Below are 13,444 nucleotides of genomic sequence, written 5' to 3' on the forward strand. Positions count from 1 at the left end.
TAAAGATTTAACAGAGAGGAACCAAAGTGTGTGTGACAGCAGCACTCAGCAAATCCTCTTAGCAGGGATGCAGCTAGCGCCGACTCAGCTACTATTAACACCAGTGTAGGTTATCAAAGTAAACTTTCGTAGCCTGTACGAAAGTATTAACTTACCATAACAGACGCCATTGTGGGCATTTGCTAAAAGAGCTGATGTTGTTAAATGGAAAGTTGAACCGCCCCGCTGCTCTGTAACGTTTCATCCATGGCTGTCAAATAGTGCGCCTTCAGAAACGGTGTCAGACCTGACCTGTCGAACACAGATAATACAGTATTCTGCTCCAGTCTTTTAGCAACCTCAGCTATCTTTTAATCATAATACCTTTAAATGAAAACAGACGTTTGTGTTTGCATAAGCAGCCGAATAACACCCGCTATTTCTATAACTAAATATCTGAGGCCACCTGTGGATTGATCTCGTTGGAACGAAGAGAGTGATGATGCATTTATGAAACTTGTGAAAACTGGTAGATGAGAGAATCCAAGATGAAAATTCCATTCACAACTCGAAAATAGCATTTCCGACAACGTTCAAGTTGCAAATAGGAATGGTCAATCTACTGGCTTATTTTAAGTTTGGCTTAAATGTGTAAACATCTCCAAGGCACTGCGAACGAGCCAGGACTTTTGTTTTGTGACCCTTGACATGAACGGTCCGATTTCTTCTATGTGCCATGAATGCATCACGTCATAAAGGTGGAGCGTCTTCCGCTGCTAAGCAACTAGCCACTCATATCATATGAAGCTGCTCTGAAGGAGAAGCGGCACAGTATCAGCTTCTCTGATTGGCCCGCAATACATCACCGACCAATCAGCAGCGAGATTGTTAAACTTGGAAATTGATGTTTGGTATTCCGGTTTTGAAAAGATGTCGTTAAAAAGAGAGATCGGCAGTGTGGAGGTAACGCTAGTAAAATGACATTACTTATGTTATTTATCCGCTATTTGGTAATATTGCACTATTTATAATATAATGCTTTATCAATGCAGCGTGAGCCAACACAAAATACATGTAGCTATCCTAGCAAGCTAGCTAGTTAGCTATTGTCAGTGTTAAGTTACCATATCAACGACCTGTGTTGTTAGCTAAGTTAGCTCTTTCTAAAGCTTCTATGTTTGCATGTTAACTTAACTTCCGTCAGAATTTGATATCCAGTCTTTGTTTCTGGTCAAACAGTAACACAGACCCATGCCATGGTTGTCTTTTCCTTCTAGTACATGAAGAAAAGGATACCGAAAAGCGAAAAGTATCAACATGTCAAAACAAGGCTGGACACAGGTATCTTGTCCATGTACAATTCTACAATGTTATTAACTAGATCCATTTGTTATGACTAAAATCATTTATAAATGCTTTATAATGTATGTTACTGTCGTTTCTATATCATAGGATGCAGCCTCACAAAGTATATGGAGAAACTGGAGGACATTAAAAAAAGTGAGTACCTCATTTGAAGAGTGAAGAAGTGGTTAGTAATGTTAATATTTATATTCTAACTATAGGCTCTTTGCTTAATGCATTCATACATCTTAGATGTTTTGCTTGAGGGTTTTCCTTGTTGTTGAATCCGGCTTCTAAAGAAAACATATTTAATGTCAGAGTAAACACGTAAACCTCAAACAGCTGGAGGTATTTGATTATTTGATATCTTTGAAACATTGACGTCTGTGACTGAAATATACAATTTATAATGTATCTCAAGATAAGAATGTCTTCCTAAAGGACACTTCACAGGGGCACATATAGCCTGGACAGTTCCTCTGTCCATCGGGCTGCTACACTGAACTACTGGACCCATGACATTAGTGTGTTAGCGTCTTATACACACTTTCCATTCTGCCCAAATGTGAACAGTTGTAATTGCCCAATATGGCAGGATTGTGTAAAATCCAATTACAGCTAAATCAGCCTCCTAAAGGTCGGTTTTCTTAGAGTAATGTGGATTAGAATTATTTGCCAACTTGGCACCTCATTTCCCCAAGTATCTGTGGGGTTCTCTTCTCTGGAGACGTTCTAACCCACGGATATTTCCAAGTTGAATAAGTTATTTGTGGACAGTGGTCATGTTGTGTTGATCTGTCCTCTCAGGGATAAGTGACACTGATTCCTTCACTCCTCCAATGGAGGATTGTTCTGCAGTCCACCAGTATTCCTCTGTGTAACTATGGTGTTTGCTGGTCAGGTGCCAGCATGGCTCTTTGAGCCAGTGAGGTCACACTGTGGATAATACTGGTATCAAAAGCACAGATAAAACTGTCTGCGCAGCCTGGTTTGGGTGTACTAGTGGAGGCTTTGGCTGGGAGGTAGCGTGGGAACAGAAAAGGTAGAGCCGAGGTTTAGTGAAGCATTAGACGGGGATGTGGCGGGGACCTACGAAACCCAGGTGAGGTGTGTGTGTGTGTGTGTGTGTGTTGTGTGTGTAGTACGGCTGTGTGGAATATCTGAAGTGATTATCAGATCAGTGATCAGGGCTTCGAGGCTCCTTCCTCTCACAACCTTTCTTAGATTTCAGTCTGTTTTATTGCTCCTCTTGTTCAGATTACAGGTATCGAAAAGATGAAATCTTCAAGAGGTTAAAGGTGACAACATTTGCACAATTGGTAAGTAATGATGTTTATTTCCTTGTAATACTGTAACGTCCTGCAAGATGTGTATGTCCTAATGATTCACTGCTTAATAAGTGACTACTTGTGTGAATAGTTTTGGACAGACGGCTCAGAATTCATTGATTCGTTACCTTCACTTACAGACAGGAAGCCATTCTCTTTGCATTTCTTGCAGTTTGTCATCGTAGCAGAAGCGTCTTATATTTCTCAACTTGTCTTCCACACCAGATACTTCAGGTAGCCTCCGTATCAGACCTGAATGAAAGTGAGATTGACGGCGACTCGCACTGCCCGGAAGGTAACTAGCAAAGTTACTCATTCACTTAACATTGTGAAACTTCATTTATCTCCGGCTTCATACCAAACTTGGACTACTAACATTAACTCTCAGTGCTTCAGCTGACAGTGTGTTGACTTCCCACCGCCTGCTGGTTTCAGATGGTCTGTCAGTGGTGTCTGATGCAGAGCTGGAGTATCTGTCTGAACACACCAACGGCAGCTCCCCGCAGGCGTCACCTGTTTCAGATCACCAGGACACAGGAGACACGAGGGACATGTGCTACTCTGCCAGGTCAACACTGCTAAGGTACCAGCCCTCTGTATACCGCACAGTAACCCCCCCCCCTTCAGCTTGAACAGGAGCCCCAGGAGTGTAACTCTACCTGTGGGCTCTCCGGGGGGGCCACAGCTTCTCTAGTTGCAGAGAGTTTAGGTCACCTTCACTGTGTGCGGAGGACAGATGGAGAGAGAAAGTAGTTCAGCGCTGGGGTAGACCTACACAAGGGGAAAGTGGTGCGCCTGTACAGCGTTTGGCTCAGCTCCATACGTTTTCCTCTCGGCTCTGGTTTCACGTTACCTGGTTCGACACCTGTGAAGGTTCAGTGTGTAACTCCGAGCCACCTGCTTCAAAGAAATGTGGTGCACTATTTCACCTCTAAACTGCATCCATACGATCTCTAGTGTTCATGTTTTAGTTGTAGGTGTCTGGCACATTTATTGTATTCACATGTGATGCCTGTCAGTCAGTCCGCAGGGTAACAGCACCAATATTCCACCAAACTGCTGAAACTCTGAGAGCCGGTCAGAAGCTCTGCTGTCTTCTAGTCTTCAGGTGATCGTCTGTGTTCACTGCTCACTGATGTTGACGGGGCTGTAGTCTGAGTGACGTTACGTTAGTTTGTTTATTGGACTAAATCTAAAGTGGCAGAAACGAGAAAACGACCCAAATATTAGTATTTTAATAAATAAATAAAAAGTCTTATTTGTTTATACCTTTAAATAAACAAAGAGTTGTTCATAGCAAAACATACAAACAAAGAATGGAAAGAGAAACACAAAATGCCAAAATAATAAAAAAGATTATAATTATTATTGATGAATTAATTTAAACACATTTACAGATGAGCCTGTGTTTCTGACCACGGTGCTGCGGCTTGTCGCCCCTCTACCTCTCCAGTGTCATCAGCGGTGTGGGAGAAATGAACCTCGACAGCAACCATCAGCAGATGGAGAACGAGCCGGTGTGCAGCCCTGAGCTCGCTGACCGGCCTTACCCCGACTGCCCCTACCTGCTGCTGGACGCACGGGACCGTGACCACTACGACCGCTGCCACATCATCAGTGGTAGGTGGCCAGAACGTCAAGCTGCAGCATCGAGCTTCTCGTGCAAAAGAAGTATCTATTGTTCTAATCCTCTCGCTCGCCCGCAGCACACAGCTTCCCAATCGCCATGCTGTCTCGCACAATGAACCCCTTCACCAAAGACGTGCTGGAATACGTATCCTTCAACACAAAACATAACGTTCTGCTTTCTTCACGTAGCAAAATCACTGTCCAGGCTTTCTGAAACCCGGTTACCACTGATTGTTGACTTGTCTGTACTTAACCCACAAACTGTAGAAGAACACAGAAGGGAAGATCGTCATCGTGTACGATGAGGACGAGAGGATAGCCAGCCAGGCAGCCACCATCATGTGTGAACGAGGGTTTGAGAATCTGTTTCTGCTGTCTGGAGGTAAGGCATCACGTTGTCTCGTCTACTTCCTTTAAAAGTAATCTAATCCATAGTGGAGCTGTCGTCTCAGGTGTCCTATAAATCTCCAGTATGTGGTTGTGAGTGGGGCGAGAGCTGAGAGCTGGCATCTGTGCATCGGACTGATGAAAGGGTATGAAAAGGGCTCATCCCACTCTGCTGTCCTCTCCCAGGTCTCAAGGTAATCGCTCAGAAGTTTCCAGAAGGTTTGACGACGGGCTCCATCCCGAACTCTTGCCTGTCCTCTTCCAAATCATCGAAGGGGAAGAAGATCTCTGCGCCGCAGCAGCCGTCGCAAGCCGCGGAGAAGAGTTGGCGGTTTGCATCGGACGAGCTCGCCAAGATCCAGGATCAGCTGGAGGAGATGCTCATCCCCAGTAACTCCAACAGTAAGACCCCACTGTCAGAAACTCGTTTTCTTGTTGAGGCGTTTCCCCGGGAACAACTCAGTACTCAGTCAGAAGGTCGATGGTTCAATCCCCAGTCCTGCAGTCAGCATGTTGAAGTGTCCTTGGGCAAGATACTGAACCCCAAATTGCTCCCAATGGTGTGTGTGTGTGTGTGTGTGTGTGTGTGTGTGTGTGAATGGTTATCACTACTGACGAGCTGATGTGCACCTTGTATGGTCCTCTCACTCTGTATGAATGTGTTGTAAAGCGCTTTGATCGTAAAGATTGGAAAAGCGCCATATAAAAGCATCCATTTACCATTTACGGGGGAAATAAAGGAAAGTTCTGCTACTTTTACTGCTGGGACAGTTCAGAATGCCCCATCCCCATGATTTAGAGCCCATATGTTTAGCTTTTAGTTAACATACAGATTGAAGTCATGAATCTAAATCTAAGAGCATGAACTCACTGAGAGAGAGTCAGACTCACTGTTGTGTTTTTCCTCTGCTGCCCTTCAGTGTTGTTTGCATGTGTGTTCCCCGCAGGCCGCATGTCCAGCAGCAGCTCCCGGTCTACAGGGTCCAGCGCTCGCAGTCAACAGAGTTCCTCTGCAACCGGGAGGGACAGCGCGAGGGTTCAGAGCAGTCGACCCTGGAAATAACAAATGGATGTACATAAACAAACACACGTCTGACGCAGAATCCATTTACTTCAGGTTACATTTCAAGTGTAAAGAAACACACCTCTGCACCCTGTCTGCAGAATAATCCTCTTTCTGACGCCCCTCTGGATTTTGAAAATGACACACACATTGGGAAAGTAACACTACACATAATCAACAACCAAAAATATTTAAAACTCTAATTAAGACTTCATTAAGACTTGACAACAGAATGATATTAAAGACTAATTAAGAATCTGCAGGAACGGAACAAATACATTTGTATTCGGCCTCGTCAGCTGCACGCTTCATCGTCACCTCTACAGATTCATGTCAGACTCAAGTATTTCCCCCCTGATATTATTTTATTATGTTTCCTATAATATTTAATAAATAGTGTGTATTTGAATGTTTGCACAGAGCCTCACCTGTGACCCTGAAAACGGATCTTTTTGCACTCAAATTCATTGTAACACTATTCTCATCTCATCTCTCATTTTTGAATGTTCAAAACGTTCACGTTTCAGTATGACGGCCACTAAATAAATGGCATTCCTAAAATACTTTTCCCGCTGCAGACAGAATAATTGAATGTTGATATGAATATGCTGGGACTCTACGTATTACATGAGATGTAATTTATATAAATGATGTTACAGAACTTGATCCCCTTTGTAAAATCAAGAAAAGTTGTATTTTTGTAATTTCCTCCACATTGTCATGATCTCTTATTGTGATTCCTAAACTGACGACCTTTATGTACAACTTTCATCCGCTTATGCTGGTGCGTGTGTGCGTGTGTGTGTGTGTGTGTGTGTGTGTGTGTGTGTGTGTGTGGATCAAAGTACTGTAAGTTGTGAGCACTAACTGATTAGTTAAGATCTTCTCACAGATCACAAAATCGCAAACTAAAGCAGGGAAATGGGCGTTTTGTCACGGCTGTCACAGAAACACAAGCGGCCTCAGATGCATTTGAACGACCGTGTTGCTAAATGTTTGGGATTTTGTTTTGTTGCCATGTTAGTGACTTATTGCATTTTTCTCGGTCGACATTCCCGAGATACAAACATAATATGAAGTGCTTTTAATGGAAATGTGGACTACTGCTACGCAGCCCTTTATTGTGATGTCAGTCTTAACTCACGTTATCTGTTTGTAAATTAATGTCAAATAAAGTGTATAATTGTTTCAGAATTGATTCCAGGTCTTAATACAACAGTTTTAGCAAAAGTGAGTAAATTATTTATTGTGTTGAATAACTTTTAATTAAATTTGTTTCATATAAAATATCAATATCCTTGGAAGAAGCCCAGAGTGGAAAATTGAGGGGTTTTTTTATAATTAAGCTTTTAGACTACATTCCCACGAGCATGTGGTAAGATTTGCACAGAAAGTGACATTAGCATCAGGATGAGATAGGAAGAAAAATCAAACAAAGACAGGAATTAAGTTTCAAACAGTGCCACACTAACATTTAAACTATGTTTGTATTTATTTATATGTATTTATGATTTAAAAAGCAGAACAAGATTGATTCATGACAGTCTTAGTAATGAAATAATGCAGACAGAGGTGTGAAGACATATATATATATGTGTGTGTGTGTGTGTGTGTATAAACGTGTTCCCATTTAAAAAGCTTTAAAATCATAAAGAAATAGAAACTGCAGTTTTCAAATATGCTCTTTTATTTGTCTGTTTGTGATTTTCTCTGTCTAAACAGTCACGATGATGATGATGATGATGATATCAGCCTTGTAGGTGACATTTGCCAACAATATCCTCTTCCACTTGTACACACACACACACACACACACATGCACAAAAACACACACTTTAGTAAGGGTTCTTGAAGGTGTGCTCCATGATAGCCATCAGAGCCAGCCAAGTCTCAGTGGCAGTGGGGACGATCTGATTGGCTGGCAGGATGAAGCCGTAACGGCCGGTGTCCCTCAGCTCGAAGGTGTAGGAGTACTTGATGCCCTGTTCGTAGGTCCAGTCAATGGTGCCGCCGCTAGCTTGGTCTACAATTAAAACAGGTTTTGACATTTATTCATGTACAACTTGTCTTTCTTATTACATTAGTTTCCAATGGATTTGGTTTATGTCACAGTTAAAACCAGTGTGTACAATTTAAATATCTCAGACTTACAGATGGTGTTGATGATGCTGCCGTATCTGTAGCGAGTCCCGTACAGGGAAGCCAGGTCAGTGATAGCCTTCTTAGCCAGATTGTGCTGTGGGAAGAGATTACATATCTACAGTATTCATAGTTTCTCATATTGCTGTTGCATATTCTTACATTTCTAAGATTACAGGCAAAACTACAACGAACAGATGGGCCAAGGGAAAAGATCTACGTAAGGTTTCCAAGTTTGAACAGTTCTGGAGAAAGAAGTCCTAAAAGGCAAAGAGTGGGATCTTTACCAGCTCGGTCTGGTGCTTGGCTGGAGTCCTGGTGTAGCCGTAGGGGTACAGGAGCATCTGGGAGTAGGCATGGATGGAGACGAAGGCCTTGATGTTACCGTGGGCCTTCACGAAGTCCACAATGGACTTAACTTCAGACTCAGAGTGAGCCTTGGGTCCACGGTAGGTCTCTGAGCAGGGGTTTCCGCTGGCACCAGCTCCTACACAGAGATGGCAACAGAGTCAGAGAAACTGGGGGGGAAAATGGTGTCTCCATAGAGTAGGGACGGAATAAAACATGTCATGCAGTGACCGTAATATTTAGCCTATGTGATATCATTTGTATCGTGTCCTCTGCATGTTTCTGGCATATCTGCGTATTTGTGCTGCTATTTTGGACCAGGCTCATGGTTGGACCATCCTGTGAACCCTCCTGTTTAAAGCCACTGTGTGTAGGAATTAAACATTCGGTACTTTGGCACCATCAGGTGGTCGTATTGAGCATGACACTGGCAGACCGCAATGTAAAATGATACACAATTATTGAATTTTTTTTAAACAAAACGACAAAACAAAAACCTCACTGATGATTACGTTAGACGATAGGTTTGGAGTTTCAAAAATAAATGTTGAGTATAAAACGTGGTGCTTTGGTACATTTCAGCTATAAGTGAAAGACAAACCTCCAAATCCAGCGTCCCAGTTCCTGTTGGGGTCGACTCCCACGCAGCTAGTGCCGGGGTTGGGCTTTCTGGTCTTACGCCACATACGGTTCTGGAAACATCAGAGCAGTTGCAATTTGTCACTTTGATACTTTGGGCTCATTTTCACCTTCCTTGTCTGTATGTGAGAACCTTTAAAAGGTACCCTGAATGAATAGTGTGGCAGGAAATCATGTCATCAGTCAGTATTCATGAGAAACTCACGCTGGTGTGAGAGTAGTAGTAGCCATCGGGGTTGGTCACAATCTCCAGGAAGATGTCCATCTTGTTGAGGATGGCGGTCATAGCGGGGTCACGCCCATAATCAGTCACGATCTACTCACAGACATGTAAAGAAGACGATGTTCAGTGAGCCGCATGTTCGTGGTCAGACCTGCAGAAGCAGTGAAGAAACCCAATGTGAGAATTATCAAAGCACCTTCTTGGCGAACCATGTGCCACTGGCCTGAGTAACCCACTCTCTGGAATGGATTCCGGTGTCGAGCCAAATGGCGGGACGGTTGGTTCCACCGGTGCTGAACTACGACACCAGAGAGGAAAGGATCAGTCAAACAAAGAGTAAAAGAATGATGAGTAAAGAGTCTTCCTTTGCTGAACCCCGGCCTGTTTGTTTTATTTACCTTGAGCACATTCAGGGGACGACCCTGGTAGCTCTGACCGATCACAATCTTGCTGACCAGGTTGGGATTCTCAGCCACCAGCATGTCCTGGAAATTGTAGATCTAAAACAAAGACAAAATCACATAAAAATTACAGAACTCTGTATAGTGCTAGCTGATCCTGAGTGAGTTGGGTTGCAACATAATAATCTAATTAGAAGCCAAGTGCTCTTCTGATGTAGATCATCAGGGGCCGTTGCTACGAGCCATCCGGTCCTTATATAACCTGAGTGAGAGCTTTGTGGTTGGGCTCCACCAGGGTAGTCTCTTGTCACAGATTCTGCTTGTGTATAGGATCTCAAGGCGCAGCCCTGGGAGTGTCCGATTTGGAGACCTCCAAATTGCTTCTCTGTTCTTTGCAGATGATGTGTTTCTGTTTGTTTTCATCAGACCGGGACGTTCACTACGCGGACGGTCGAATGTGAAGTGGTCAGCAATATAAATCAACACCTGCAAGTCTGAGGCCATGGTTCTCTGAAGGAAGATGGTGGATTGATCCCCAGTGAGTTGCTGCCACAAGTAAAGGAATTTAAGTATCTCGGGGGCTTCGTCACAAGTGAGGGTCAAACGGAGGCCTCTACTGGAGGTTTTTCCAGGCATGTCCAACTTGTTTGAGAGACTGAGAGATACTATATCTCATCTGGATTGGGAATGCCTTTGGATCCCCCTGGAAGAACTGGAGAACTTTGCCACGGAGAGGGAAATCTGGACTGCCTTGCTTAGCCTGCTGCCATAGCAACAAAGCCCCAGATAATGAATGGACCTTTATGTATTTGTTTCCAAAAATGTACTGGGTGTACAAGTGAAATATGGCCTCCATGGAATACAACCACTGTAATTGTTCAAATCAGACACTATAGCAAATCCTTAATTAGTATGAAAGATAAAAAAAACCATCCTGATTACTTTTTCTTTTTACACATTAGAACCAAGGATTAAGTGAAAACTCTTTAGTAGAAGTTGTCTGTGGTATTAATGCAGGATGACAGTGAGTTTAGCACTAACCTCGTTGATGGGATGATACCTGGATAAGTCGAAGCTGTCCGTGCTTCTGGGCTCAGCGACACGAGCAGCAGACTCTATCTCCTCCTGCTCCTCGTCCAGCATCACCTGCAGGACAGTGACATCATTCAGATTTAAGTTAAAGGTCAACACATTTATAAAAAAAAAATCTATTGTTCTGTCAGATTGAGTTTTGGCCCGAAGTCTGCTTCATATTTCTTTTTCAAATTTCAAATTCTGGACATGAGAGTCGGAGCCGTGTGCCGGTCTCGTACCTGAAGGTCTTGGATCATGATGGAGTACTCGATGCCTTGACTCTCCAGGTGAATTTTGACGGATTGCAGGCTGTGGAAGGGAACTCTGACATCCACAGGAGTGGCCACATCAGTCACTCCTCTCCAGAAGTCCAGCTGAAAGAAAACACAGATATCATACAAAATATTTAGTTTCAAGAAGTTTGGTACGAAGCAGAGATAAAGATAAGGGTTTGCTTTGCTCTATATAAATATAAATGTAGATAAATGACCTCAAAGTCCACCATGTCCTCCAGGTTCTTGACAAGAGACAGCTGGATCTCATCCTTTGCAACAATGCGAAGCACCTGATGCCTGCAACAAAGGAACCATCGTGTTTTACAACCTTTAACTCAACTCAACTTCTCAAGCTAGAAGTTGGCACATATATGGCTCACGTTGGCCCACGTTAGATTTCTCAATATGTACACCATGCATGCACATCGTTTCCTGTGCTGGTCTTAAAAACCTCCTCAGAAAAATAAGAGCCATTGCATTTGTTATAAAAGTGAAGTTATCACTACAGGTATCTGAAGCAGTTTAAATGTGCAGGCAACAACTGGATGCATTTAGTGTGTTATTATAGGAACTACATATTGAGCAATTATTCATTCACTTGCACACAGATACAGATCACTTCTATGCTACACAGCAGTGAGAAGCCCTGGCAGGCCCACACTTACCCCTCAAACGTCTCCTTGCCGAAAACGGCCACGAACAGCGCGGTGAGTGCGAGCAGCCCCCTCATCATGACCAACAGTGTGAACCTGGCCGGGCCGAACGCAGGCTTATATGTCTGAGTGTCCCAGGTCAGGTGTCTGAACCACAGCTTTGCTTAAAGAGTCAGCGGCTGGTTCCTTTCCCACACCAGCTTGGAGATACCAGACCTAAAAGTTGCACCATGCACGTCTATGAAATATCTGGAGTGTAGATCAGTTTACAAAGAAAACGGAAGGTTGTTTAAGGTCGGCCGGGTTCATTTCTGTTTGCGGTGTTCGTTCTGATGAGTTGTTTAATCCTTTAGTCTGTAAAATGTTTGATGAATAATTCACAAATTACACATCAAAACTTAAACTGTATTTATTTTATGATGATATAAAACAGAGAAAAGCCAGAAAACGTTGCATTTAAAACACTAGTTTAAAGTTGGTTATTATTTTAAATTGAACATCCCTCAATGAACTAACTGTTGCAGCTCAATGTCATCAGGTAAGATTTATTTTATAAGACGTTTCTTTCTAGCATCAAAAAGGGTTCTGCGCATTGTATATGACATGCTTGCTGTAATATTTGCTTTTAAACATTGTTTTATTGAAGTTCCCTCATCAATAAATGTGGCTCTTATTTTTGTTGTCAGAATTAAAGAGCTTTTACTTTATTTGACCAATATGGTGTGTTTTTATTGATTCTTTGTAGTTTGTTTTATGCCAATATGTCTTTATCTCACTTCTATATTTTGTCACTGTGCCACTTTTTCCTGTTATTGTGTGAATCAGAGAGTTTCTAATGGAAATGTTCCAACAGTACAATGAAACAATAGCAGGTCATCGTCCGTGCACGTCTAAATTTTCTTAACAATCCATCAAGATGGAGTCTCACTGCTCAATATGAAGCCGCGGACGTCCCCAGTGTGTTTCAGCTTCCTCTTTGTTACTGTTGGGGAAAGACTGCAATCAGAAAGCAACATTTAAACCAGCTGTTTGGCTGCATGTCCTGTAAACTCCACATGTTAGCACTAAAACACTTTCAGATATGAGACAACTTGAGATGTCAGAGTGCAAAAATCCACATCTGGTGCATTCGCATGCTTTCATTTCAAAATGAGACTTCCACCAGAAAATGTGATGAACAAACAGAAAAGCTGCATCAAAGCAAATCTCACTGTTAACATTAATAACTGCTGTTGTCTTCTACTCCTAAAACATTCACATGTTCGTGGGTGTAGTCGTCAAGAATGTTTAAACATTGAAAAATGACCCTAAAATCCAATTCTGTTCTCACATGGATACTTTCCTGTGTGTCTTGAACACACACTTGAGAATGTAAAGCCATAGAAGTAAAGATCTTTGTCACAGAATCTGCACGCTTGTGTTGTGCAACACAGCTGATAAGGACATTGCAGTGGAAAAGTAAAGAGACAGAAGGCGAGACAGACAGAGTCAGAGTGGAAAACACCTGCTGGTTCACAGAGACTTACAGAAAGCAGACAGTGTGTCCGGCAGCATCCATGTGTCCTGCTGAAGTGTCCTCGAGCAACACACTGAGCTCCTACCGGCTTCATGTACACATCACTTCACCTAAAGCCATAAAACACTGCTTTCGTCACAGTGAAACAGCATTTTAAGAATATTAGACTTCCTTATTCTGATGTAATATGTTCTGCTCAAACATGTCAATACATATGTACTGCATGGGAGAGGAAATCAGCTCTATATATCCCTGTTGATCGATAAAAATCATATAGATTTTACAGAAATGCAAGAAATATACATTTGATTAACTATTTAGCAGTTAAATGTGTGTTTATACTGAAGTTGAAGTAATACTATTAATATCCAGTTGGATGAAACGATGCTGGTAAATATTGTGAAGCTTGAAAGTGACTTTAAAGCTGCAAACGTAACTTTTTTCAC

General features: G+C 42.5%; 3 protein-coding genes across 8 annotated transcripts in view; 1 reads left to right on the forward strand and 2 right to left on the reverse strand.

The window, feature by feature from the left end:
* poc1b (POC1 centriolar protein B) overlaps positions 1-443 on the reverse strand; it is a 37,961-nt gene extending 37,518 nt beyond the window's left edge. Inside the window, exons 1-2 of one of the 2 annotated variants that reach the window (XM_029434054.1) lie at positions 364-439; positions 156-291 (exon numbers count right to left, since the gene is read on the reverse strand). In XM_029434054.1, coding sequence (XP_029289914.1) covers positions 156-179 — 24 coding nt within the window. In that variant the 5' untranslated portion in view covers positions 180-291; positions 364-439. Of the gene's footprint in view, positions 1-155 lie in introns of both variants that reach the window. The other variant, XM_029434055.1, reaches the window with a different exon arrangement.
* A 372-nt stretch (positions 444-815) lies between these two features.
* Positions 816-6,924, forward strand: cep41 (centrosomal protein 41). Of its 3 annotated transcripts, none has more exons than XM_029433646.1 (11): positions 816-942; positions 1,257-1,320; positions 1,432-1,479; positions 2,581-2,642; positions 2,877-2,946; positions 3,087-3,234; positions 4,105-4,271; positions 4,358-4,425; positions 4,548-4,662; positions 4,854-5,069; positions 5,615-6,924. In XM_029433646.1, the coding sequence occupies exons 1-11, from the start codon at positions 910-912 to the stop codon at positions 5,728-5,730; spliced, it is 1,107 nt and encodes a 368-aa protein (XP_029289506.1). In that variant the 5' UTR covers positions 816-909; the 3' UTR covers positions 5,731-6,924. The 3 variants fall into 3 exon arrangements, with proteins under 3 accessions (XP_029289506.1, XP_029289508.1, XP_029289507.1); XM_029433648.1 differs by having other exon boundaries at positions 903-942; positions 1,219-1,320; XM_029433647.1 differs by having other exon boundaries at positions 925-989.
* Positions 6,925-7,399: 475 nt separating this feature from the next.
* Positions 7,400-13,096, reverse strand: cpa5 (carboxypeptidase A5). Of its 3 annotated transcripts, XM_029433644.1 has the most exons (13): positions 13,009-13,073; positions 12,411-12,464; positions 11,495-11,698; positions 11,045-11,126; positions 10,794-10,928; positions 10,522-10,626; positions 9,478-9,579; positions 9,276-9,377; positions 9,062-9,172; positions 8,819-8,909; positions 8,157-8,356; positions 7,882-7,966; positions 7,400-7,753 (listed from the first exon to the last, which is right to left on the reverse strand). In XM_029433644.1, the coding sequence occupies exons 3-13, from the start codon at positions 11,560-11,562 to the stop codon at positions 7,566-7,568; spliced, it is 1,269 nt and encodes a 422-aa protein (XP_029289504.1). In that variant the 5' UTR covers positions 11,563-11,698; positions 12,411-12,464; positions 13,009-13,073; the 3' UTR covers positions 7,400-7,565. The 3 variants fall into 3 exon arrangements, with proteins under 3 accessions (XP_029289504.1, XP_029289505.1, XP_029289503.1); XM_029433645.1 differs by lacking the exon at positions 12,411-12,464 and having other exon boundaries at positions 13,009-13,096; XM_029433643.1 differs by lacking the exon at positions 13,009-13,073 and having other exon boundaries at positions 11,495-11,836; positions 12,411-12,987.
* Between the last annotated feature and the right edge of the window lie 348 nt (positions 13,097-13,444).

The sequence above is a fragment of the Cottoperca gobio genome, chromosome 6 (assembly GCF_900634415.1).
Source record: "Cottoperca gobio chromosome 6, fCotGob3.1, whole genome shotgun sequence".
Lineage (NCBI taxonomy): Eukaryota > Metazoa > Chordata > Actinopteri > Perciformes > Bovichtidae > Cottoperca > Cottoperca gobio.